The sequence below is a fragment of the Erinaceus europaeus genome, chromosome 10, assembly GCF_950295315.1.
Source record: "Erinaceus europaeus chromosome 10, mEriEur2.1, whole genome shotgun sequence".
Classification (NCBI taxonomy): domain Eukaryota; kingdom Metazoa; phylum Chordata; class Mammalia; order Eulipotyphla; family Erinaceidae; genus Erinaceus; species Erinaceus europaeus.
The window spans coordinates 38913611-38936985 of record NC_080171.1 but is presented as its reverse complement, the minus strand read 5'-3'; the positions used below and the strand labels follow the sequence as shown (position 1 = coordinate 38936985).

Below are 23375 nucleotides of genomic sequence, written 5' to 3'. Positions count from 1 at the left end.
GTGTGTGTGTGTGTGTGTGTGTGTGTGTGTGTGTGTGTGTGTGTGTGTGTGTGTGTGTGTGTGCATTTTACACGCGGAAACCTGAAACTGACCGGTTGGTGCCAGAGTAGGTTACATGATCTGTTTTTCTTGAACTGGGGTCTGCAGGCAGCTGGAGCGCGCGCATACGGGGCCTGGCGACCGCCACTGCACGCCTGCAAAACTTGCTGGAATTCAACCAACCTCCAGGGAAAAAGTGGAAGGAACAAGGGAGAGCGCGGCCCTCCCAGCCCGGCCCCTGCCCACAGCCAGGCCGGGTCCTAAGCCGGGAATCCCCCAGAATACCCTGCGGCCGCCCTCCACTCACACCCCCACCCTTACCCCCAACCCCAGTGGATGCTCGCCGGGCGCTAGGGTCTGTGCTCTCCGCTGCAGCTGCGGCCTGAGCCAGCCTCCTCAAGGCTGCTCCGTAGGGAACAGGCTCAGCCTTATCAAGTCCACCCAGGATGGGAGAGGTGGGAGGCGCGGGACGCTGGGATCACCCTTGGAGACTCTGATGCGGTTTAAGTTGGGCAGGACCGCAAACACCCTGGGTGCGGCTGGGCAGCAAGGACAGCCCGAAGTGGCGGCGGAGCGTCTGTGAGACCGAGAGAGAGCGTGAGAGAGAGAGATAGAGAGGGCCGGAGGGTGCCCGGAGCGCCCAGGAAGAGCTCCTCCCCTCGCTCGGTTTCCTGCTCCGCGCGAAGCCTAAGTGTCCCCGAGAGATGTGTCCCCGAGGCGTGCTCAGAGCGGCGGCGCTGCATTTGAGGGGGTAGGAAAGGGGGGGAATCCCTGGAAAAGATGTTCCCGCTAGTATCCAGAAAAACACTTCGCCCGCGCTACGGCGCGCTCCGCACGCGGCTGTCTCCCGCGCTCTTTCGGCGACCCCTCGGTTTCCCAGGCCAGGACTGGGCGGTTCTCTCACCACATCCGTCAAGACAGAAGGGGAGACCTTGCCCGCATGAATTCTAGCGGCGCCGTACCTGCAGGCGTCTCCGCAACTGCTCTCTGGTTTTGCGGGCTCGGGACGGAGTCTGCTGCTTGGCTTCTTAAAACTGCCTCCGCAGACCAAAAATCCCCAGAACCTCCACCGGGCGAGAGGCCCTTTCCCCTGCATGGAGTGACAGCGAAAGGATCCCCCTGACAAGGTCTCCTTCCCTCAGGGCAGACCAAGAGGCAGCCCAGCCCCCCACCCCGCCCCTTTGCAGCTTTACCTTCACACCTCTTCTCCACCGCCGCTGACCTAGCACACAGGATCAATCAGCACTAGGCCGAAAAGCAGCTCCTGGATACTAGCCACAAGTTCAGAGTCCGCTGGGGTCACCGCTCTCCAGCGACACAAGGAAGATATTTGACGGTCAAACAGCCCCCTTCTGTGGTCTTTCCCTCGGGCCACTCGCCTAAGTCGGTAATTCGTCAACAGTGGACCGGGTGTCGCCAAAGTTGGCAGGGTTGGGGGTCGGGGGGAGAGCATCGAAGGAATAGTCTCTCGAACGCCTAACCACAGCGTCTTCGAGTTTAGGCAGGGAAAGGAAGAAATTAAACACTGAGGTAGCCATGGCCCCTAACGGCTGGGGTCGGGGAACCTGGAAGGGTCAGTGCAATTTCCATCTTCAGACATCTCCTTTTACAAAAATAAAACCTAGGCCCCGAAACGTAAAGAGGACACCCATAAATTAATCAATTAATTAAATCTCTGCTTTTCCTTCCCGCCCAAGAGCTCAGTCAAAACCAGAACAAAACTTCGACCCCCACCCCCACCCCCGCAGCCCTCTATTTACTACTGCTGGCTGCAACTCTGAGCAGAAACCAACAACTCTCCAACTTCCTGTCGCTGCTGAAGTCACCCCCGTCCCTACAGGTCACACAAGACCCCTTAGGGGTACTCATCTGGGCTTCTATTTGGTTTTAATGATCTCCCTCTTTCTGGACGTGCAGAAACTTCGGTCTGACACAGCCAGGTGTATCTCACCGCACCCCCGCCAGGAGTCACCACCTCCCCCCCCAGAATGAGGCGCCCATCCCCCAACCTGTCCCGGCGTTCACCTGCCCCTAGTGTGTCTGCTCAAGTCTGCGGCACTGTCCTCTGTCCCTCTTGGCCGTGGCCTTGGGGCGCTGAGAGCTGTCTTAAGTCTCCGGGTACCTGGCTCTAATCATTGGGGCTGACACACAACTGACGCGAAGTTAAGTGAGGAGGAAGCAGATACTTGGAGACAGTGTCTCGGGGTCGCGGACCCCACTGGATTTTCCCTCCAACCCTCCGGGATGAGGAGAGGCCCGAGGCCAAGGCGCGCGGAACTCGGCCCCACCTAGCCCGGGCGGGAGAACTGGGTGTCAGGACCGATGTGGGGGGGGGTGAAAAGGCGGGGAACCCCAGGGGTGCAGGAGAGAAGGGGTCGGCGGTGTCCTGTGGAGCCCCGGGTGAGGGGCAGCACTCCCCGCCCCCAAGGGCCAGCCGCGCCCCAAGGTGGTGCTCGGCTGGGGCGGGAGTGGGGGCGGGGCGGGGGGGGCGCGGCGCCGCGATGCCCCTTCCAGTGCGCCAGGCAAGGCGGCGGCAGAGTCCCAGAGCCGCGGTCATGTGATAGTCTCGCAGCGCGAGCTGTGGGGGTCTCGGCGTCTCGGGGACCATTACAAAACGCGGCCGGGAGAGCGCGGCGCTGCCATAGACGCTGCCGCCGCCGCCTGGGCTGCGCCAGAGCCGCTCGGGAGAGCCCAGGCAGCCCCGGCGCGGATGGCGAGCCGAGCCGGGCCTGCACCTTCGCCCCGCGCCGCGCGCCCCGCGCCCTGCACCGCCTGAGGCGCCGCAGCTGTACAAACTACCAAACTTTCCCCCCCAGTGGCCGTTCGGAGCTCCAGCCGCTCCAGTAGAGCCGCGGGAGAAGCAGGGCTCCCGGAACCAACCCCTCTCCTCACCCTGCGAGCCCCTCAGGACACCCCCCACCACCACCACCGCAGCTCCTGTGCGCGTTGGGCGGGCAGGCGCTCCGGCCTCCACGAGACCCGAGGCCCCCGACCTCCCGGCCTTCGTACGCTCTCCCGACTTAAAGGGCCGTCATCCCTCCTACGCTTGGCCTGCACGACCCCTTGAACTAAGTGGGGGAGCGAGAGAAAGCTGAGGAGGACGGACCGGCCCACGGCTCCTCCCTAAACTCCACTCTCGGTCTCTGGCCAAAAGACGGGCAGGAAGGGGCGCGCTGGCCGGTGGCCGTCGGGGGCAGAAGTTTGGAGCGTGGGGACCGCGAAGTGCTGGAGGGGCCCGGCGCCGAGACTTACGACCGCCGCCCGCAGAAGGCAAGGGGGGTCCGGAGTGTGAGCGGGTGGCCGCGCGGGCTGGCGGGGCGCGGCGGGGCGGGCGGCGCTGGGGGCAGGCGGCCTCCAGGCCCCTGGAGCGGGCGGCAGAGCGACGCGGCGGGCCAGTGTGGGCAGACTAAGAGCGGCGGCGGGGGCGGCGGGGGCGATGCCGCGGCCAGGGAAGAGCTCGTACAGTGACCAGAAGCCGCCTTACTCGTACATCTCGCTGACCGCCATGGCCATCCAGCACTCGGCCGAGAAGATGCTGCCGCTGAGCGATATCTACAAGTTCATCATGGAGCGCTTCCCCTACTACCGCGAGCACACGCAGCGCTGGCAGAACAGCCTGCGCCACAACCTCTCCTTCAACGACTGTTTCATCAAGATCCCGCGGCGGCCCGACCAGCCGGGCAAGGGCAGCTTCTGGGCGCTGCACCCTGACTGCGGCGACATGTTCGAGAACGGCAGCTTCCTGCGGCGCCGCAAGCGCTTCAAGGTGCTGCGCGCCGACCACACTCACCTGCACGCGGGCGGCTCCAAGGGCGCGTCCGGAACCGGGCCCGGGGGGCACCTGCACCCCCACCACCCGCACCACCCGCACCACCACCACCATCACGCCGCCGCGCACCACCACCATCACCACCACCCGCCCCAGCCTCCGCCGCCGCCCCCGCCGCCGCACATGGTGCATTATTTCCACCAGCAGCCGCCGCCCGCCCCGCAGCCGCCGCCGCACCTCCAGTCGCAGCCCCCGCAGCCCCCGGCCCAGCAGGCGCCGCCTCCGCCGCCGTCGCACCCCGGCAAGATGCAGGAGGCGGCGGCGGTGGCGGCGGCCGCTGCAGCCGCGGCAGCCGCGGCAGTGGGCAGCGTGGGCCGCCTGTCGCAGTTCCCGCCCTACGGCCTGGGGTCCGCGGCCGCCGCCGCGGCCGCCGCCGCCGCATCCACGTCGGGCTTCAAGCACCCGTTCGCCATTGAGAACATCATCGGCCGGGACTACAAGGGCGTGCTGCAGGCGGGTGGGCTGCCCCTGGCGTCCGTGATGCACCACCTGGGCTACCCGGTGCCCGGCCAGCTCGGCAACGTGGTGGGTTCCGTGTGGCCTCACGTCGGCGTCATGGATTCGGTGGCCGCGGCCGCGGCAGCCGCAGCGGCCGCCGGAGTCCCTGTAGGCCCAGAGTATGGGGCCTTCGGGATGCCGGTCAAGGCCCTGTGCCATTCCGCCAGCCAGAACCTGCCCGCCGTGCCGGTGCCCATCAAGCCGACTCCCGCGCTGCCGCCCGTGGCCGCGTTGCCACCGACCCTCTCAGTTCCCCCGGCAGCGCAGCAGGCGCCCGCACCGTCCACTGTGTGCCCGGTGACACCCTCGCCGGCTGCCTCCCTGCTGGAGCCCCCGACCCCCAGCGCAGCCGAGAGCAAGGGGGGCTCCCTGCACTCAGTGCTGGTGCACTCCTAGGGGGGCCGCGGCTGCGGGGAGACACAATTAGCTTGGGGCGACGGGAGAGAGAGGGTGGGATAGGCAGAGAGGAAGAGTAAAAGATAAGAGACCCGGGCAGTGAGGGCGAGCCTTCGAAGGAAAGATAGGCATTGAAGCCAACTAGCCTGAAAGTGGGTTCTCCAGTTGTCTGAACAAATAGTTTAACACTTTTGGTGTCTGTATTTATACTATGTTGTACAATCAGAGTCATGAAAGCCAGTTTTCAGGTAAGAGTTTTTATTGTAATGAATGTTATAAATCAATAATTTATGGGGATTGGGAGAGAACGAAGGAGGTTAGGAAAGCCTCATTTCTGGGTTTCGACTTTTATTCTCCGGAGCAGAAGCTTGGCCCTAACCCTAACCTCTGAAAAATCAAACAGAGATGGACCCTGAAACAGACCTCAGTCAACAAACTTTCTCTCTTTCGTCCCACCATCTGCCATGAACATTCAAGACAAAACTGCTAGTCTGTAAGGAGCTTTCATCTTGTTTAAGAAGGAAAAATGGTGTCATTGTTTTCTTGGTCAGATAAGTAGGCAAGGACACAGTGTCATAATTAACGTCACTTTGGGGAAACAGTCTGAACCCCAAGAAGGATAATGGGAAATGGGTAGTTAAGTTTCTTGACTCTGACCCCAAGGGCTGGGAAAGGTAGGAGAAACAACTAAAGCAATTAGTTTGCACAAAAGAGAATGACCGCAGATTAATGAGTAAAGCCCTAGATTCCAAAAGTAAGGTTCAGGAAACACGACCAGATACCAAAAGGTCGGACTTTCCACCTGCAAACAGTTTGGTGTTTCAATCAGAAGGAACCATTAAGGGATCTCCCAAATAATGTAAATTCCCACTACCTTTCCCATTCAGAATTTCAGAGAAAAAGCATTTATTTCACAGGATTCCTTTCTCACCCATCCACCCTTAATGAGGGCGCGAAAACCCTGCCATGTCAACGGGGCAATTTGGCTCCTAATGCTTCCTGTAGAGTTGGCATTTCCTTTCCAGTCTCCCCAGAATGGAAGCAAGAGGGTTTAATCCTCCTTCCAAGGCTTTGGTGACATTCCCAGTGTTGTTTGGGGGCCCTAGGTCTTTCAGAAGAATTGTTTTAATTCACGAATGGAAAAGAATATTGCCTTGTTGCTATTCCCCTACACACACACACACACACACACACACACACACACACACACACACCTTTGAGCCCCAGGATTATAGCACTTTACTCACAACAAACATAGGAACAAAAGGGGACGAATAAGGAGCTGGCAGCTTTCCTTGGCCTCCAGGTCAGCTCTGGATCACGTCTGCGCTGAGTCGGGTTGTGATTTTGTGACAAGTTCCTGTCTGCCAGTGTTGTCTGCGCTGTTCTCCAATTAAAGCTTCTCTCTGGGTAGAACGGTGCCCGTGTGAAAGTGTCTTCTTTCTCAAGAGACTGGCAGTGGTGGGAGTTCCCACTGAACTCGGGGCACTTGGCAACGACCTCCTTCCCCTTCTCCTGCACGTTTTAATTTCACAACACAAGACCCTGACACTGGTGGACTGGGTCCTCCAGAAGCGCCTTCCATCTATTGGTGCGCTCATTTCCGATCTACTTGTGCCATTACTCAGGTGCTGGAGATTCAATTAGCCCAAACCGCATCGGTGATATATATAGATAGATAAATAGATAGATGGATAGATAGATAGATAGATAGATAGAGATAGATAGATATAGATAGATATCAGAGAGAAACTGAAGGGGGATATATAGATATAGATAGATATATCAGAGAGAAATTGAAGGGGGAGGGAGAGAAATAAGACAGATAGATGCCTGCAGCACTGCTTCACCTTTAGTAAAGCTTCCCTCTGTAGGTAGGGTCTGGGGACTTGAACATGGTAATGTGCGGACACTGGGTGCGCCACCACTTGGCCCCAGTGATTTCTGTTTTTAGTTACTAAGGTTCATGTTAATACACCAACCATCACCACCACCCATTGCCCTTTTCTGAGAGCCTTGAAGGGAGCCTTGGCCAGGGACTCGGTGTCAGGGAGTGGGTGCCCTGCGATTTCCCCTTTGGTCGGCAGGCTGGGAAGTTGGCGGTTGCACGTACCCCCTGCCGGGGAGGGGAGGACCCAGCTTTTACCAGGAGCTGGGCGCGTGATGCTAGAGTGCCTGTTGCACCCTAATTGCGGGCTGCTAGGGTGCGCCCAGTGATGGCAACTGGGAGGTTCTGAGCTGTAGAATCTGTAGCAGACATCCAGTGCTTCCAAAGCGAGCCGTGATTGCAGAGGTGGAGGAACTGCGGGGCAAACTGGCGTGGTACCCAAGAGCTGGTGCTGAGTGTGTTGGGGGTAAAGGATGTGAGCCTGCAGCCCGAGTCTCTACTCTCCACCCTCGACCTTTGAACCAGCTTCAGTGTCCAGCCTGGCCCCACAGAAGCTTCTGCTGACCTTTCCATCAGAAAAAAAATACGGGGGTGGGGGTTAGGGGAGATTTGGGTTACATCTTTAAAACTCTGTTTCCAGCTCCCACTGCCTACCTGGGTTACAATTCGTTAGGTTACTGCCTCCTTGGAGACTCAGACACTTCTGGAGTGTGTCCCATTCTTTTTTCAGATTCTGCAAGGGTGTTCTCTAACCTAGCCCACGACTGGCAGCATAAAAGGAAGGAAGGAAAGAAGAGGAGTGTGTGTGTGTGTGTGTGTGTGTGTGTCCTTGATGGGAGTGCACCAACATGAGAGTCTGGCTTCTTTGTCTAGCTCTGGGTGACATGGTGCCTGGAAACCCAGGGTCTGAACTCTTAGTTTAAAGACATGGAGTCAGACAGACTAAAGAAGGGGTTGCTGAGCCCCAGAGGTGTTTTATTGTGTGTTTGTTTGTTTGTTGTTTTTACCAAAGCACACCTATGTGTGTGTGTGTGATTGAACCTGGGACCTTGCAGCCTCTGAGCCTCAGGTCAGAGAGTCTCTTTGCATAACCATTATGCTATCTACCCCCAAACACAAAGTTTTTTTTTCTTCAAAAGAGCATTTCTTCTTCCTTCTGCATATGCCCAAGGAGTTAGTGTACTTATGAGCAGTGTTCCAAGTCACACTTTTAGCAACAGAGCTCCATTTCCAAGTGGTCTGTCTACATCCAGACAATCCCCCTCTGAAAGAGAGGAAACAGTGGCCAGGAAAAATAAGTCACAAATCTCCCTCCCCCCCCCATCTTCTCCACCCAAGTCATGCACACCCCCGGGAAACCAGTCCTACCTTGGGGGTAAGGGGATGGGGATGGGAGGGAGGGAGATTGTTGTTTTGTTTCCCTGCAAGGACAGAGAAAGAAGAGTGAGTTTAGAATCAATTCTACCCAAGTTTTCATCCAGGAAGAGGATCCTGAAGAATTTGTACTTGAGAATGGAAAACATGAAAATTCCTGCAAATGACATGGGTGGGAGCTTTCTACTAAAACTGTGATACTACATGGAGTTAAAAAAAAAAAAAGTCATGCAACTTTCCTTAAGACTTCCTTAATTGAGTTCTGTAGTCCAATCATAACTGCAATGTGAGGGGTTTCATGTGGACCAGTAACCCTATGTCTTCTCCCCACCAGGAGCTTGGAAGGGTCAGTCTTGACTGAACACAGGACAGGGGATGCCCCAAGGAGGACTCACTGCTCCTCAGGAGAGTTAGATTTTCACACTCATGTGTCCTTGCCCCACCAAAAAACTCTCAAGTAAACTGGAGTCAAATTCAATGATAATCTGAAATGTGTCAAAAGGGGCCAGGTCATTTCAAAAGATACTGACCCTTATAAATAAAAATTTTTTTTAAAAAACTCCAAAGGAAGTGTGTAAATTATCCTGGACAGTAATGAGTATGATCCAAGATTACAGAAAAAGAAGAGACTGCCCCAGTTATTATAAAAGTTTATAGACCACCACGTAGCTAATCAGAACAATATATTAATGGCAGTATTTTGGTAACCTCCTTTACTGTATAAGTAATGTGAGATTAACTCACAGGTATTCTTTCTCTGCTACCTACTGAGATAGAAGGAAAGTTAGTTCTGGACATAAGAGAGATGGAAAGAGAGGCACTTACAGATTTCTGAATACCTCGGTCTACACGTTTAGTAGAATCACTCTTGGTTTGCTATGTACCAGTGACAATAATGTGAAATTATGCTCCTGTTTTCCAGGGTGACAGATTTGAGTGGAGTTGATGAGTCTGTGTTCACTTAACTAATGCACAGGATCCTGAGAAAGATGGGGAAGAGCTATGAGTTAGGAGAAAAGAAAAGATTTAGATTTAGTGTGGATGTAGAATAGTATAGAAGGAAAACAACTTGAAAAGATCAATGTGTATTTCCTTGAGAAGTGGGGAAGAGAGCTAAAGACTCAGAGAGGACAAATCTATTTTAACAATGGTTCCTAGGAGAGCAGCCACCCCACCCACAAAGGCCGGAGTTGGCACAGTTGGCATCTGGTACTTAGGAAGCCTGTCACTCAGGCTGGCTTGTGGTCAATTATCTCCTTAAGTAGACTGGCATTTGTCCAGCCAAGGAGGGCTGGTTACATCCATAGGAATCAGAGCCAGTTAGCTGCAAGTGGCATAGCTAACTCCAAGCATCTTTGCATTGGAGGATTTGGGACACTGATCAGTACATGTCCTCCGGGATTGAGAGGTGACATTTGCCTGCTTGGCACTCATACAGAAAGACTCCAGAAGAGTATAGAAATAAAACACCTCAGGAAATAAGCATTGATCAACAAGGTCTCTGATACCCACTAAGTGTCATTCAGCTGACAATCATTTTAATTGCATGAAATAATCAATACAGAGAGATCTCTATAAATTGTGGTGTTTGACTCTTTTATTGTATACAATTCTGATTCTTCACTGTACTTGACTACATGCGGAAAGGACATTTGAAGAAGGAGCATGATCAACCTTGGGTAATGTAGCAATGATTACAAGTGAAACCAGTGCTAATCATATATGATTCTGTATGGGAATGTTGACTAGGGGTGGGGACAGCTGGAATTGAAAATGGGAAACACAGAAAAGTGGTTCCAAAATCCACTTAACCCCGTTTTTTGTGGATAAAAGGACAGAGTGGGGATCCCAATGGTGGTAGGGAGCCTTAGAAATTCCAAAGAGCAAAACAGTTTCTTCAAGTCTAGCATTCTCATTTTGCTCATTGAAAGTATTTTCATTAACTTTATCTCTTAAAGTTGAAATGCTACCTTATACCCTTTGGGGAAGATTGAAGAGATCTGCTTAGGATTTGAATTCAGTCTAAAACCATTGTTTAAACGGTACGAGTTTGGCAACACTCCAGATGTACTCTGTCCCAAGCACTTTTCCCCCTTAACTATCCCCTGTGTGTTTTCAGGAAAATTCAAGCCACATGTTGCTTCTTCTCTCTTGCATCCAAATGTAGTTTTATTGAATTTTAGCATGGCCCATGAAATTCAAATTCTGAGTTTTAAGCCATAATATATTCATATGATCTATACTCAGTCACATGATACATACATATATCATTAAGCAGAAATAAAGCATCTGAGAACTGTAGTTGTATTATTATAAAAACTTCTTTTTTAGTCTGGAAAGTCATGCTGTGAATGTCATATTGAAAAGAGATTTTATAAAAGTTTCAAAAAAATAAAAAGCTAATTTATGGCTCATGAAAATATTTTTAAAAGAATATTGCTAAGAAAATATTTTAGCTATGTTTGTTTCACCTTAAGTAGTTACTTCTTGCCACAAAGGACAATCTTTTGTGTGCAGGGAGACACTCCAGCATTGTTTATAGTGTCACAGATCTTCATTATTTTAGCATCATTTTAAAAATGCTTTCCCTTCTGAGTCACTTCCAGTCCTGTCAGCACCTTCCATAGACAACATGTTTTTCTAGTGCTGTGGATAAATGCTTAGAAGAGGGCTGGAGAGCTGTAGTCCAGGCTCAGCTGGACCAGATTCATTCCAGAAATGTTTCACAACCCTGAAACATACAGATGAGAAAAGAAATGAAAGGGAAACTGAGGAAAAAGAGGGAGGGAAGGAAAGGGAGAAGAAAGGGGGGAAGAGAGGGAGACAGGTATGTGCATTGAACATTGACAAAGATAATAGTTAATTTTAAGTGTCAGTTTTTAGCATTGCTTTGATTTTCTCTCAGGAAACCACAGAATATTTCTTTCAGTGTATCTGTCTACACCTATAACTACTTGTCTGAAGTAGTATTGCCTTTAAAAAAAAAACCTATTTCTTTTCTCTTAAAAAAAATGTTTCTGGGGCCTGGAGATAGCGCACCTGGTTAAGAGCACATAGTGCAGGAGTCCAGGTTAAGTGCACGTGGTGCAAAGCACAAGGATCAATGTAAGGATCCTGGTTCCAGCCCCTGGCTCCCCACCTACAGGGGAGTCACTTCACAGACAGTGAAGCAGGTCTGCAGGTGTCTACCTTTATCTCCCCCTCTCTGTCTTCTCTCTCCATTTCTCTCTGTCCTATCCAACAACGGCAACAACAATAAAACAACAGGGGCAACAAAAGGGAATAAATAAATATTTTTTAAAAGAGCACATAGTGCAAAGCACAGGGGCAGAACAGGTTCAAGGATCCCAGTTCGAGCCCCCAGCTCCCCACATGAAGGGGGAGTCACTTCAGAAGTGGAGAAGTAGGTCTGCAGGTGTCTGTCTGTCTCTTCCCCCTCTCTGTCCTCCCAATCTCTCAATTTCTCTCTGTCCTATCCAATAACAGCAGCAACAACAATAACAACAACAATGGGGGGCAGGAAGAATGGCCTTCAGGAGCAGTGGATTCCTAAGAGTCTCAACAATAACCCTGAAGGCAGAAAAAGAAGTCCCCTTTTTTATTTCTTTATTGGGGAATTAATATTTTACATTAAATACAATAATTAATTAATGTTTTACATTAAATACAATAGTTTTTACATGCACAACATTTCCCAGTATTCCATATAACAATACAGCCCCCACTAGGTCCTCTGTCATCCTACTTGGACCTGGATTCTTCCCCCCCACCCACCACAGAGTCTTTTACTTTGGTGCAATACACCAAATCCAGTTCAGGTTGTGTTTTCTCTTCTGACCTGGTTTACTTGTGTTTTCTCTTCTGACCTGGTTTTTCAACTTCTCCCTGAGAGTGAGATCATCCCATATCCATCCTTCTGTTTCTGACTTACTTCACTTAACATGAATTTTTCAAGTTCCATCCAAGATTGGTTGAAAATGGTGAAGCCACTGTTTTTAATAGCTGAGTAGTATTCCACTGTGTATATATACCACAACTTGTTCAGCCACTCATCTGTTGTTGGACACCTGGGTTGCTTCCAGGTTTTGACTACTATAAGTTGTGCTACTAAGAACATATGTGTACACAGATCTTTTGGATGGGTGTGTTGGGTTCCTTAGGAAATATCCCCAGGAGAGGAATTGTAAGATCATAGGGTAGGTCCATTTCTAGCCTTGTGAGAGTTCTCCAGACTGTTCTCCACAGAGGTTGGACCAATTTACATTCCCACAGACAGTACAGTAGGGTTCCTTTATCCCCACAACCTCTCCAGAATTTGCTGCTGCTGCTTTTTCTGATGTATGACATTCTCACAGGAGGGAAGTAGTATCTCACCCTTGTCTTTATTTGCATTTCTTTGACAAAGACTTAGAGCATTATTTCATGTGTTTCTCAGCCTTTTGGATCTCTTCTGTGGTGAATAGTCTGTCCATGTCCTCTCCCCATTTTTGGATGGGGTTATTTGCTTTCTTGTGGTTGATTGGCAGGCTCTTTATTTTGGTTATTAGCCTCTTGTCTGATGTATGGCATGTAAAGATCTTCTCCCATTCTGTGAGGGGTCTCTTAGTTTGGGTAGTGGTTTCTTTTGCTGTGCAGAAGCTTTTTAATTTGATGTAGTCCCATAAGTTTATGCTTGCCTTAGTCTTCTTTGTAATTGGATTCGTTTCATTGAAGATGTCTTTAAAATTTATGCAGAAAAGAATTCTGCCAATATTTTCCTCTAAGTATCTGATAGTTTGTGGTCTAACATACAAGTCCTTGATCTACTTGGGATTTACTGTTGTATTTGATGAAATATAGTGGTTTAGTTTCATTCTTCTGCATGTTTCAACCCATTGTTTCCAACACCATCTGTTGAAGAGACAAGTGGTTTCCCCACTTAATCGTCTGAGCCTCTTTGTCAAAGATTAGATGTCCATAGGTGTGGGAGCTCACTTCTGGGCTCTCAATTCTATTCCACTGGCCAGTGTGTCTACTCGTGTTCCAATACCAAGCAGTTTTGATGACAACAGCCCTATAATACAATTTGAGATCTGGGAGTGTGATGCCTCCAGTTCTGTTCTTTCTTCTCAAGATTGTTTTGGCAATTCTAGGTCTTTTCTGGTTCCAGATAAACATTTGTAGCATTTGTTCTAGTCTCCTAAAAAATCCTAAAAATGTGTTTGGGAACTTGATGGGGATAGCATTAAATTTGTATATGGCTCTGGGTAGTATATTCATTTTGATGATGTTAATTCTGGGTAGTATATTCATTTTGATGATGTTAATTCTTCCAACCCATGAGCATGGAATAGCTTTCTACTTCTTTGTGTCTTTTTCAATTTCCTTGAGTAGTGACTCATAATTTTCAGTATACAAGTCTTTCACTTCTTTGGTAAGGTTTATTCCTAGATATTTCATTGTTTTTGTTGCTATAAAAGTTCCCTTTTTATATATTTTTTTCCTTTTGTTGCCCTTGTTGTTTTTTATTGTTGTTGTAGTTATTATTGATGTCATCTTTGTTGGATAGGACAGAGAAAAATGGAGAAAGGAGGGGAAGACAGAGAGGGGAAGAGAAAGATAGACACCTGCAGACCTGCTTCACCGCCTGTGAAGTGACTCCCCTGCAGGTGAGGAGCCAGGGGCTTGAACTGGAATCCTTACTCTGGTCCTTGTGCTTTGCACCACGTGTTTAATCCAATGTGCTACTGCCAGACTCCCCCAAAAAAGTTTTTAGCTAAAAGGATCAGGTCACTATATAACTAGTATTACTTAGGTATCTATATTCCTTGACTATAACATGTTTTTTATCTGAGAGCTTATTCCAGATGAGGATTTTTGAAACATCAATTTAGTTGTAATTTATAGGAATTAATCTAAATTTTCCTATTTAAATAAATGATGCCATTTGTATACTATGGAATGCCATGCAACTATTATAAAGAATGCTGCGGGGGCAGGCGTGGCACACCTGGTTAAGCACTCACATTAAAGTGCACAAGGACCCAGGTTCAAGCCCCTGGTCCCCACCTGCAAGAGGAAAGCTTCAGAAGTGGTGAAGCAGGGCTGCAGGTGTCTCTCTCTCTCCCTCTCCCTCCCCCTTCCCTCTCCCTTCTCCCTCTCCCTCTCAATTTCTTTCTGTCTCTATCCAATAATTAATAAGAATATTTGGGGGTTGGGCGGTAGCACAGACGATTAAGCACACGTGGCACAAAGCGCAAGGACTAGGGTAAAGGTCCCAGTTGGAGCCTCTGGGTCCCCACCTGCAGTGGAGTTGCTTCACAGGCAGTGAAAAGGTCTTCAGGTGTCTATCTTTCTCTCCCCCTCTCTCTTCCCCTCCTCTCTCCATTTCTCTCTGTCCTAACAACGACGGTATCAATAACAACAATAATAATAACTATAACAACAAGAAGAATAAAAAAGAATACTGCTGAAAAAAAAGAAAAAAGAATGCTTATGAAAAAAAGAGTGCTTATGAACTATTCACAGTAGTCAAAATGTGGAATCAGTCTAAATGCCCATTAAATAACTGGATAATGAAGTTTTCAGGCATATAATCAATAGAATATTACTTAGCCAATAAAATAAAAGATGGCATGGTATTGTTCTGGACTAAATGGATGGAACTGGATGTGATCATGGTAAGTGAAATACATAAAGAAGTGAAATACAACTACTGGGTAGTTTTACCAATCTGTGGAATATAGATAATGAAAACAAACTTTCCATATATCTATATAGCCAAACCAAACTGACTCAGACGCTATGAAAACTATAATGGTTATTAGAGGGAATGAGGGAGTGATAGGTAGAGGGTTCCATTTGTTGTTGCTATTGTTGTTGTGTACACATACATGTGGATGTGTGTGCATGTATGTGAAACCATAATCCTAAAATCTTGTAATATTATAAACCAATGTTAAATCAATAAAGAGAAAGCAAATAGTGCTTACTAAACTTTACTCATGCATCCCAGGAGGTAGTGCAATGGGTAAAGTGTTGACTCTGAAGCACGAAATCCTGAGTTTAATCCCCAACATTGCAGCACTCACACAACATTTTGATTTCTCTCCCTTTCTCATCAATACATAAACAAATACTCACAGGAGTCGGGCAGTAGTGCAGAGGCTTAAGTGCATGTGGCATATAGCCTAAGCACCAGAGTAAGGATCCAGGTTCAAGCCCCGGCTCCCCACCTTCAGGGGAGTCCCTTCACAGGCAGTGAAGCAGGTCTGCAGGTGTCTATCTTTCTGTCCCCATCTCTGTCTTCCTCTCCTTTCTCCATTTCTATCTGTCCTAACAACGATGACATCAATAACAACAACAATAATAACTACAACAACAATAAAAAAACAACAGGGGCAACAATAGTGAAAATAAATAAATATAAATTTTTTGAAGTTTATTCACATATAAATGTTTATGAAGTCCATCCAATTAGGAAAGTAATCCGAATGCTAATAGTGTACATTGAAAATATCCTGTAAGAAACACTACCAATTAGTGATAGCTTTAAGTTGGTGAAATTATAAGTTATTTTATTTTCTGTGTTCTATTCTTTTAGATCACATTATTGTTATTATTTATTTTTTATAGTCAGGAAAGAATCACTTAAAAGCCTATCCAATCAGAAATACTAGTGCTTTCAACTAAATATGATTTTTAAAAGGTAGTGCTCTTAGTGGGGTGAAGACATGAAGAACTTGCTGACTGAAATATGTTTAAACTAAAGTGCAAAAGAGAGTAATGGAACCATGCACTTGTACACACACCTTTCTGTGCTCCTGCTGTACCTTTTTAAAAAATATCTTTATTTATTATTGAATAGAGACAGAGAGAAACTGAAAGGGGTGGGGAAGTTAGAGAAGAAGAGAAACAAAAAGACACTTGCAGCCCTGCTTCACGAGGGGCTTGAACCCAGGTCCTTCTTGGCACACTGTAGTGTATGGGCTTAACTAGGTGTGCCACACCTGCTGTGAAAGCCCCATTGCAGCAGAACTTTCAAGCCTTGACTCTTGGGGAATTGTCTGTTTTTAACTGCTGCCCCAACAGGCTGGAGTGTTGAAATAGGGAAGGCGTTAAAATTACAAAGGGAACTTACTGTAGTTTCTTCTCTTTTCCTTTTTTGATCTCATGTATTACATGAGTCTTGTATCTTTTTTGAAAGTAGGTAGGTAATGAGCATAAATTAAAAACATCCTACAAGCCTAAGCATTTCCTCCTCAATGAAAAATATGTTGCTACTCAAAATAGTTCTAGAATAAAGACAACAATGAGATACTACTTCACCCCTGTGAGAATGTCATACATCGGAAATAATAGTTATGGGGGGTTTGGATAGCATAATGGTTATGCAAAGAGACTCTCGTGCCTGAGGCTCCAAAGTCCCAAGTTCAATCCCCACACCACCATAAGCCAGAGCTGATCAGTGCTTTGGTAAAAATAAATAAATAAAGTTATAACAAATGCTAGCTAAGCTGTGAGCACTGCTGGTGGGAATGTAAATTGGTCCAAACCCCATGGAGAGCAGTCTGAAAATCTTTCAAAACTAGTAATGGGCCTATCCGAAGCTCCAGCAATTCCTTTCCTGAGGATATATCCTGAGGAATCGAACACACTCATTCTAAAAGATGTGTGTATATCTGTATTTAAAGCAACATAATTTGTAGTAGCCAAAACTTGGAAGCAACCTAGGTGTCCAACAATAGCTGGTGGCTGAGAAAGTTGTAGTATATATACAATGGAATTCAGCTATTAAGAATGCTGAATTCCGGTCTCAGTGGGTTAAGCACACAAGGCACAAAGCACAAGGACCTATGTAAGGATCCCCGTTTGAGCCCCCAACTCTCTACCTGCAGGGAGGTCGCTTCACAAGCGGTGAAGCCTGTCTGCAGGTGTCTGTCTATCTTTCTCTCCCCCTCTGTCTTCCCTTCCTCTCTCTCAATTTCTCTCTGTCCTAGATCTATCCAACAACAGCAACAATAACAAGGGCAACAAAAATGGGGGAAAAAATGGCCTCCAGGAGCTGTGGATTCATAGTGGAGGGACTGAGTCCCAGAAATAACCCTGGAGGCAAAAAGAAAAAAAAATTTAAAATTTAAAAATTCACATTCTTCACCTCATCTTGGATGGAGCTTAAAGGAATCATGTTAAGTAAAATACGCCAGAAAGAGAAGAGTGAATACAGGATGATCTTACGCATAGACAGAAAATAAAGAACAGAAAGGAAAAATAAAAAGTAGAACTTGGACTGGGTTTGTTGTATTGCACCAAAGTAAAGGACTCTGGTTATGTGTGTGTGTGGGGGGGGGGTGGCTTTCAGGTCCTGGTGCATGATGATGGAGAAGAACCTGGGTTGTTGCATGGCAAAGAAGGCACCGGGCTCAGTGGTGGCACACCAGGTGGACTATTTTTCCAGTATCTTCCCAAAGTTTTATAAAGAATTTTTTCTATACTAGACACAAAAGATAATTGTATGGGTTTGAGCTCCTGAATGTCTTTCAGGAATTCCTGGGAGGATTTTCAACTTTGCTATCTCCACTACCTAATATAATGCCTAGCTTAACGGTAAGTTTTTAATAAAGGATTGTTGAAGAGAAAGAAGAAATGAGGTGGTTAAGATCACCATACTGGCTTAAGAAATACTCAAGTGTAGACTACCTGCCTAAATGCTTTACAAACATGGATAATGCAATCTTGGATAGATTAAACGATTTCAAGAAACAGAGTTTCAGATGCTTCGTCAAAGTCACCTAACTAGTCTGTGATGGAGCAGATTTTGGTTCCACAACAATCAAGTTCATTTCTTATCCACAGTGTTAAACTACCTTGAAAGTCTCTGAACTTCTCTGTTTACTAGATTTCCACATCTGTAAAATAGGACAAACAACACTTACCTAATTAGGCTTATTTGAACCAGTAAATAAAATCAAGCATATTGAGAATCAAAATTGAAATTCCTATTTTCCAAAACAAATTGTCAAATATTTCTTAATAACTAAAGACAGATTGGAAAAAGACTCTATTAAAATTAATATAAATCAGCAAAAGAAGTCAGCTGAAAAGAGGAAATTACTTTGGAGAATGTAAAAGTCACTATATCTAGGCAATATTTCTTACAGCTTTTCAAAGCTATATGGTGATCTTAATACCATACTTATAAAGACAATTTCCTGACTTTAAAATTGATTTGGAATTATATGATATTGGCTTAAAGGCGATTTTTCCTGATTTCAAAATTTAAAACATGTTAAGAGAAAATTGTAAAATGAAGTAAATATCTTTTAAATGAAATTTTAGAAGACATAGCAAGAAGGCAAACCATGTAATTGACTGTAATTGAAAATTCATGTGAAAATGTACATTCATCCCCAAATGATGAGAAAATACATGCCAAATAAATCACAACTATTCTCAGCACCCTAGGATTTTTCTCTTCCTCAGTATCTATCTCTCCCAACTTTATTTTTCTTCCCTTCTTTCAACTGTTCAACTGTTAAATTGAGTTCAACTGTTAAATTTTGTCCCTCCTTCAAATTCCAACTTAAAAGTTAACTCTCAGAATGCCTAAGTGGTTGTAGGAGCATTTATTACCTGGTTTGTTTGTTTTTTCCCTAAAAGTCTTACAATTTTTCTCCAGCTCCCTCTATTCTGTTATAATCTCCCTTTCTTCAATCTTTTTTTAAATAAAGGTTTATCCACTTATTTATTGTGAGTATGTGTATATGAGAGAGAGGGAGAAAGAGAAAGAGAAAACAAGAATCAGAGTATCACTCTGGCATGTATAATGCTAGATTAGAGCTCAAGGCCTCATATTTGAAACCCTAGCATTTTAGCCACTGTGTTATCTCCCAGGTCACTTCTTTTTCTCACTTTAAAAGCATATTATGAGATTCATGGCATAGTTCAATTTGATGTAGACTGGACAAACACTAACTTGTCTACTGAAATGAACTCTAGAATACTATGGATTCCGCCCTTGTGAAAAATTTCATATTCCTCACCTCTGGTGTTTTTCACATTGTATGAATTTAAGGTGTGTGTGTGTGTGTGTGTGTGTGTGTGTGTGTGTTATCCTTCCCTGTCTCTTTCAAAACTGATTTCTCTCTTTTTTTAATTTTCCCTTTTGTTGCCCTTGTTTTAGTTATTATTGTTGTTGTTATTGATGTCGTTGTTAGATAGGATAGAGGGAAGTGGAGAGAGGAGGTGAAGACAGAGGGGGAGAGAAAAATAGATACCTGCAGACCTGCTTCACCGCCTGTGAAGCGACTCCTCTGCAGTTGGGGAGCAGGGGGCTTGAACTCGGATCCTTACGCTGGTCCTTGCACTTTGCGCCACGTGCGCTTAACCCACCCGACTCCCCAAAACTAATTTCTAAAATGTTGGTAGATTATTATTTTTTTGTAAGGAAGTCAAAATCACCACTCCACCACTTTTATGTTGTATTTTAATCAGTGTTTTTTTCTGCCTACTCTCTCTTGTTTAGTTCTATTTTTTATATCCTATCTCAAACATAAGATTAGGTGAAATTAGTGGCCTTCATCACAAATTCTTGCAATCACTGACAGCAGTCAACTTAAGTTATAACATATGTCCAAATTTGGTGGATAATATACTTCCAGAAGATTTACATTGACCAGAAAAAATTTAAAGTCCTAGCCATCCTACTTGGAGAACCTGTGTTTACTTTATATTCTATCTCTCAAACATCATTCAGAGAGTGACATGTGCAACAAAAGGTTTTGAGCTTTAAATTCCTTTTCTGAAATGTACCACTTTCATGATGATAATTTATTGAGTAATTCGAGTCTAACATTAGTCCTCAAAACAATTGAATAGGGATACTAATCTCACATTCCACCACATTTTTAGTGATTAAAGGATTTCAAAATCAGAAAGTCAACTTTCTTCTCAAGGTCACACAGCTAGTTGCTGTGTCCAGAATGGAACTCAAAGTAATTAAGTTCAATCACTAATTATTTTATTTTATTATCATAACTAGGGTTTCACTACTGCTCAGGACTGATGTTTTTAAATACAGAGATAGAAAGAGAAGGAGAGAGGGAGAAATGCCACAGCACCAAAGCTTCCCCCAGTGGAGTGGAAGCTGGGCTCCACCTGCATCATGCACTTGACAAAGCAGACAAACTATCTAAATGAGCTGTCTTGCTGACCCACATTTTCTCTTTACCATTTTTAAAAATTCTTTTTGTTTAGAGCACTGCTTAGCTCAGGCTTATGGTTGTGCCATGGATTGAAACTGAGACCTCAGAGACTCAGGCATGAAAGTTTGTTGCATAAACTGCTGTGCTATCTTTTTTTAGCACTGTTTGTGCTATGATTTTTCCTGGAAAGTCCTAACTTTTTTTTTTTTAATAGACACATAAAAATCAAAAGGGAAGAAGGGGGAGCGGAGAGAGAGCTGCCACTCTGCTTCACCAATAGTGTAGCTTCCCCTCTGCAGGTGGGGGCCAGGGACTTAAGCCCAGGTACTAACATTACCACACAGTCCCTGGAAAGTCCTAACTACAAACTTCAATATTAGACCACTGTTTTTATTTTTTTAATATATTTATTCCGTTTTGTTGCCCTTGTTGTTTTATTGTTGTTGGATAGAACAGAGAGAAATGGAGAGAGGAGGGGAAGACAGAGAGGGGGAGAGAAAGACGCCAGCAGACCTGCTTCACTGCTTGTGAAGCAACTCCCCTGCAGGTAGGGAGTCACCGGCTCAAACCCGGATCCTTAAGCTGGTCCTTGTGCTTTGCGCCACCTATTCTCAACACGCTGCGCTAGACCACTTTATTAAGTTCCTTAGCCACTTTATTTCTCAGGGGGGGGTTGTTTTGTTTTGTTTTTGTTTGTTTGTTTTGCTTCCAGGGTTATCGCTGGAAGTTCAGGGCTTGCACTAGGAATCCACTGCTCCTGGTGGCCATTTTTTCCATTTTATTGGATAGGACAGAGAGAAATTGAGAGGGGAGGGGAAGGTAGAGAGAAGGAGAGAAAGATCGACAACTGCAGCCCTGCATGAAGCGACCCTCCCACCCCGCCCCGCAGGTGGGGAAACAGAGGCTCAAACTGGGATCCTTGCGCGTGTCTGTACACTTCATACTATGTGTGCTGCATACTACGTGCACTTAGTCGGTTGAGACACTGCCCGGTCCTCTTTCACAACTTTTTTATATCTTACAAATCAGAACCAGAGAGTTAGCTTACCAGCTGATGTGGTGTATACCTGGATATGTGCCCAATTTCAAGGTGTGTCCCCCCCCCCCCCCCCCCCCCGCTCCGCACTACAAGGAAGATAGACACAATGAGTTCAGGCGTTATAGTGTTTCCCCTCTACCAATGAAAAAAAAATTGGCAAAATTATGTATGTATGATGCCCACCCCCCACACACATTCACATACACATCAAACATTTTCCTCCTTATTTGATTTGCTGAGGTGTTGAGGCAATGGTTCAATAAATATGGACCTCTTTTTCCTAAAACTGTGGAAATTCATCAAGCCTGGTTAATTTGAATTAAGACTATCAGTAGAAACAAGGAAAATATTCCATAGAGTGCCTTGAGTTTCATTCTGTTTTCCCACTATTTGTTGGCTTTCTGATGACCCAATTGTTGCATGGATACAGACTTGAGTTTCCCATCAAGACCAAGATTTGGAGATGCCTTTCTTTATCCTTAGCAATTTAAACACATTAGTAGTGAGTGATTGAAGACTTCTGAAAGAACACTTGTCTTATTTTATTGACAATATTTTTCTTCCCTTTATCAATAGAAACTATTGTGTGGCATTACATATGTATCAGCGTTAGCTAGATTAGCTATGTATTAACTTCTTGGTGAAGAAAAGCAAAATCTGAAAGGAAAATGCCTTTGGCTTCACAAAGGAAAGGAAAGCTTATTCCTGCTTCCCACAGAGAAAAAGAATGGACCAAAAAAGTACATATGGCACTGAGAAACCTCTTCATCTTTGTCCACAACAACAATCAACATTCAGTGACAATATTACGATGTTGATTTTCGTAAAGCTGGTGCATCATCAAATTTTTTCTTTGTTCTTCACAAAGACAAAAGGTCGATGAAAATGTACTTTTAAAAGTACCGATGCCTTTTTCTATCTTCTCCCTACTATTTACCTAAGACATCAGAAAATCATTTCCATAGTCTTACACAACCATTTCCCTTTATATAGCAGATTGAGAGCCATATGTTCTGCTATTTGCAAGTCCCTTTCAGCCTGGGTGATATTGGGGAAACTGTAAAACTTTGAACTCAGGTTTCTCTTCTTTACAATCTTCCTTCAACAACAATTTATCACATATTCCTTGGGTGTCATACATCAGAGTTGGCAATTGAGCAGGGAAGATAACAATATTATTTACGTGCACCACTATATATATATATTGCTTCCAAGGTTATCACTGGGGCTCAGTACCAGCACTACAAATCCACTGCTCCTGGAGGCCATTTTTCTTTTCTTTTCTTCTCCTTCTTTCTTCTTCCTCCTCCTCCTCCTCTTCTTCTCCTCCTCCTCCTCTTCTTCTCCTTCTCCTTCTTCTCCTCCTTTTTATCGGATAGGACAGGGAATTTGAGAGGGGAAGGGGAGATAGAGAGGGAGAAAGGCAGAGAGACACCTGCAGACCTGCTACACACCCCCCCCTGCTGGTGAGGAGCTGGGGGCTAGAACTGGGATCCTTGCTCAGGTCCTTGCACTTTGTACTATGTGCACTTAACCCAGTGCATCACCACCCAACCCCCTCCACAAAATATTTGCAAAATGCTCTATCCAGTTCCAAAGGTCCATAATTCTCATTCTGGGAAAGTCATGTGAATTAACAGTCTTTGTAAGCTAACACAAGTGCTGCCAATGGAGCTGATGGTAATGAGGCTAGTATTGGTCTCCAAAATGTTTGGAGCAGACATTTTCCAGTTCATGTCTCCATAACTTGAACTAAGGTTAATTCAGGACCTGTGGGCTTTGAGAAAAACTGTTACCAATTATCTTAAAAAAGGAAGATTGATCTAGATTTGGAGTAGTCTCTAAAAATAATCTTTTTACCAGACAAATCTATTTTATGACTGGTCAGGAAAGCATCTAGAGTATCTGGTTTTGCTATCAGAATAATAGGAGAATTCCCCTCTCTCTTAGATGTTCCATGTCCCTATCCCATTCAGTAACTCCAGAATAAGAATCCTCAGTCTGTCCCCATTTACTCTACGATGTGCTGCCATGCAAACTCTCCATCTGTTTGGGATTAAATTTATTCTTTCCTTTTCTGCTAATCCATCTGATGTTAATTCATTTGGCCAGTCTGAGTAGAACCCAGGT

General features: G+C 45.9%; 1 protein-coding gene across 1 annotated transcript; it reads left to right on the top strand.

Moving 5' to 3' along the window:
• Positions 1-3475: 3475 nt before the first annotated feature.
• On the top strand, positions 3476-4762 carry FOXB2 (forkhead box B2). The gene has a single exon (XM_060198929.1). It carries the CDS (start codon positions 3476-3478, stop codon positions 4760-4762), a length of 1287 nt encoding a protein of 428 aa, XP_060054912.1.
• The last annotated feature ends 18613 nt before the right edge of the window (positions 4763-23375 follow it).

What these genes read in the sequence shown, in the direction of transcription:
- FOXB2 (XM_060198929.1), top strand. Translation starts at nt 3,476, where the DNA reads ATGCCGCGGCCAGGGAAGAGCTCGTACAGTGACCAGAAGCCGCCTTAC.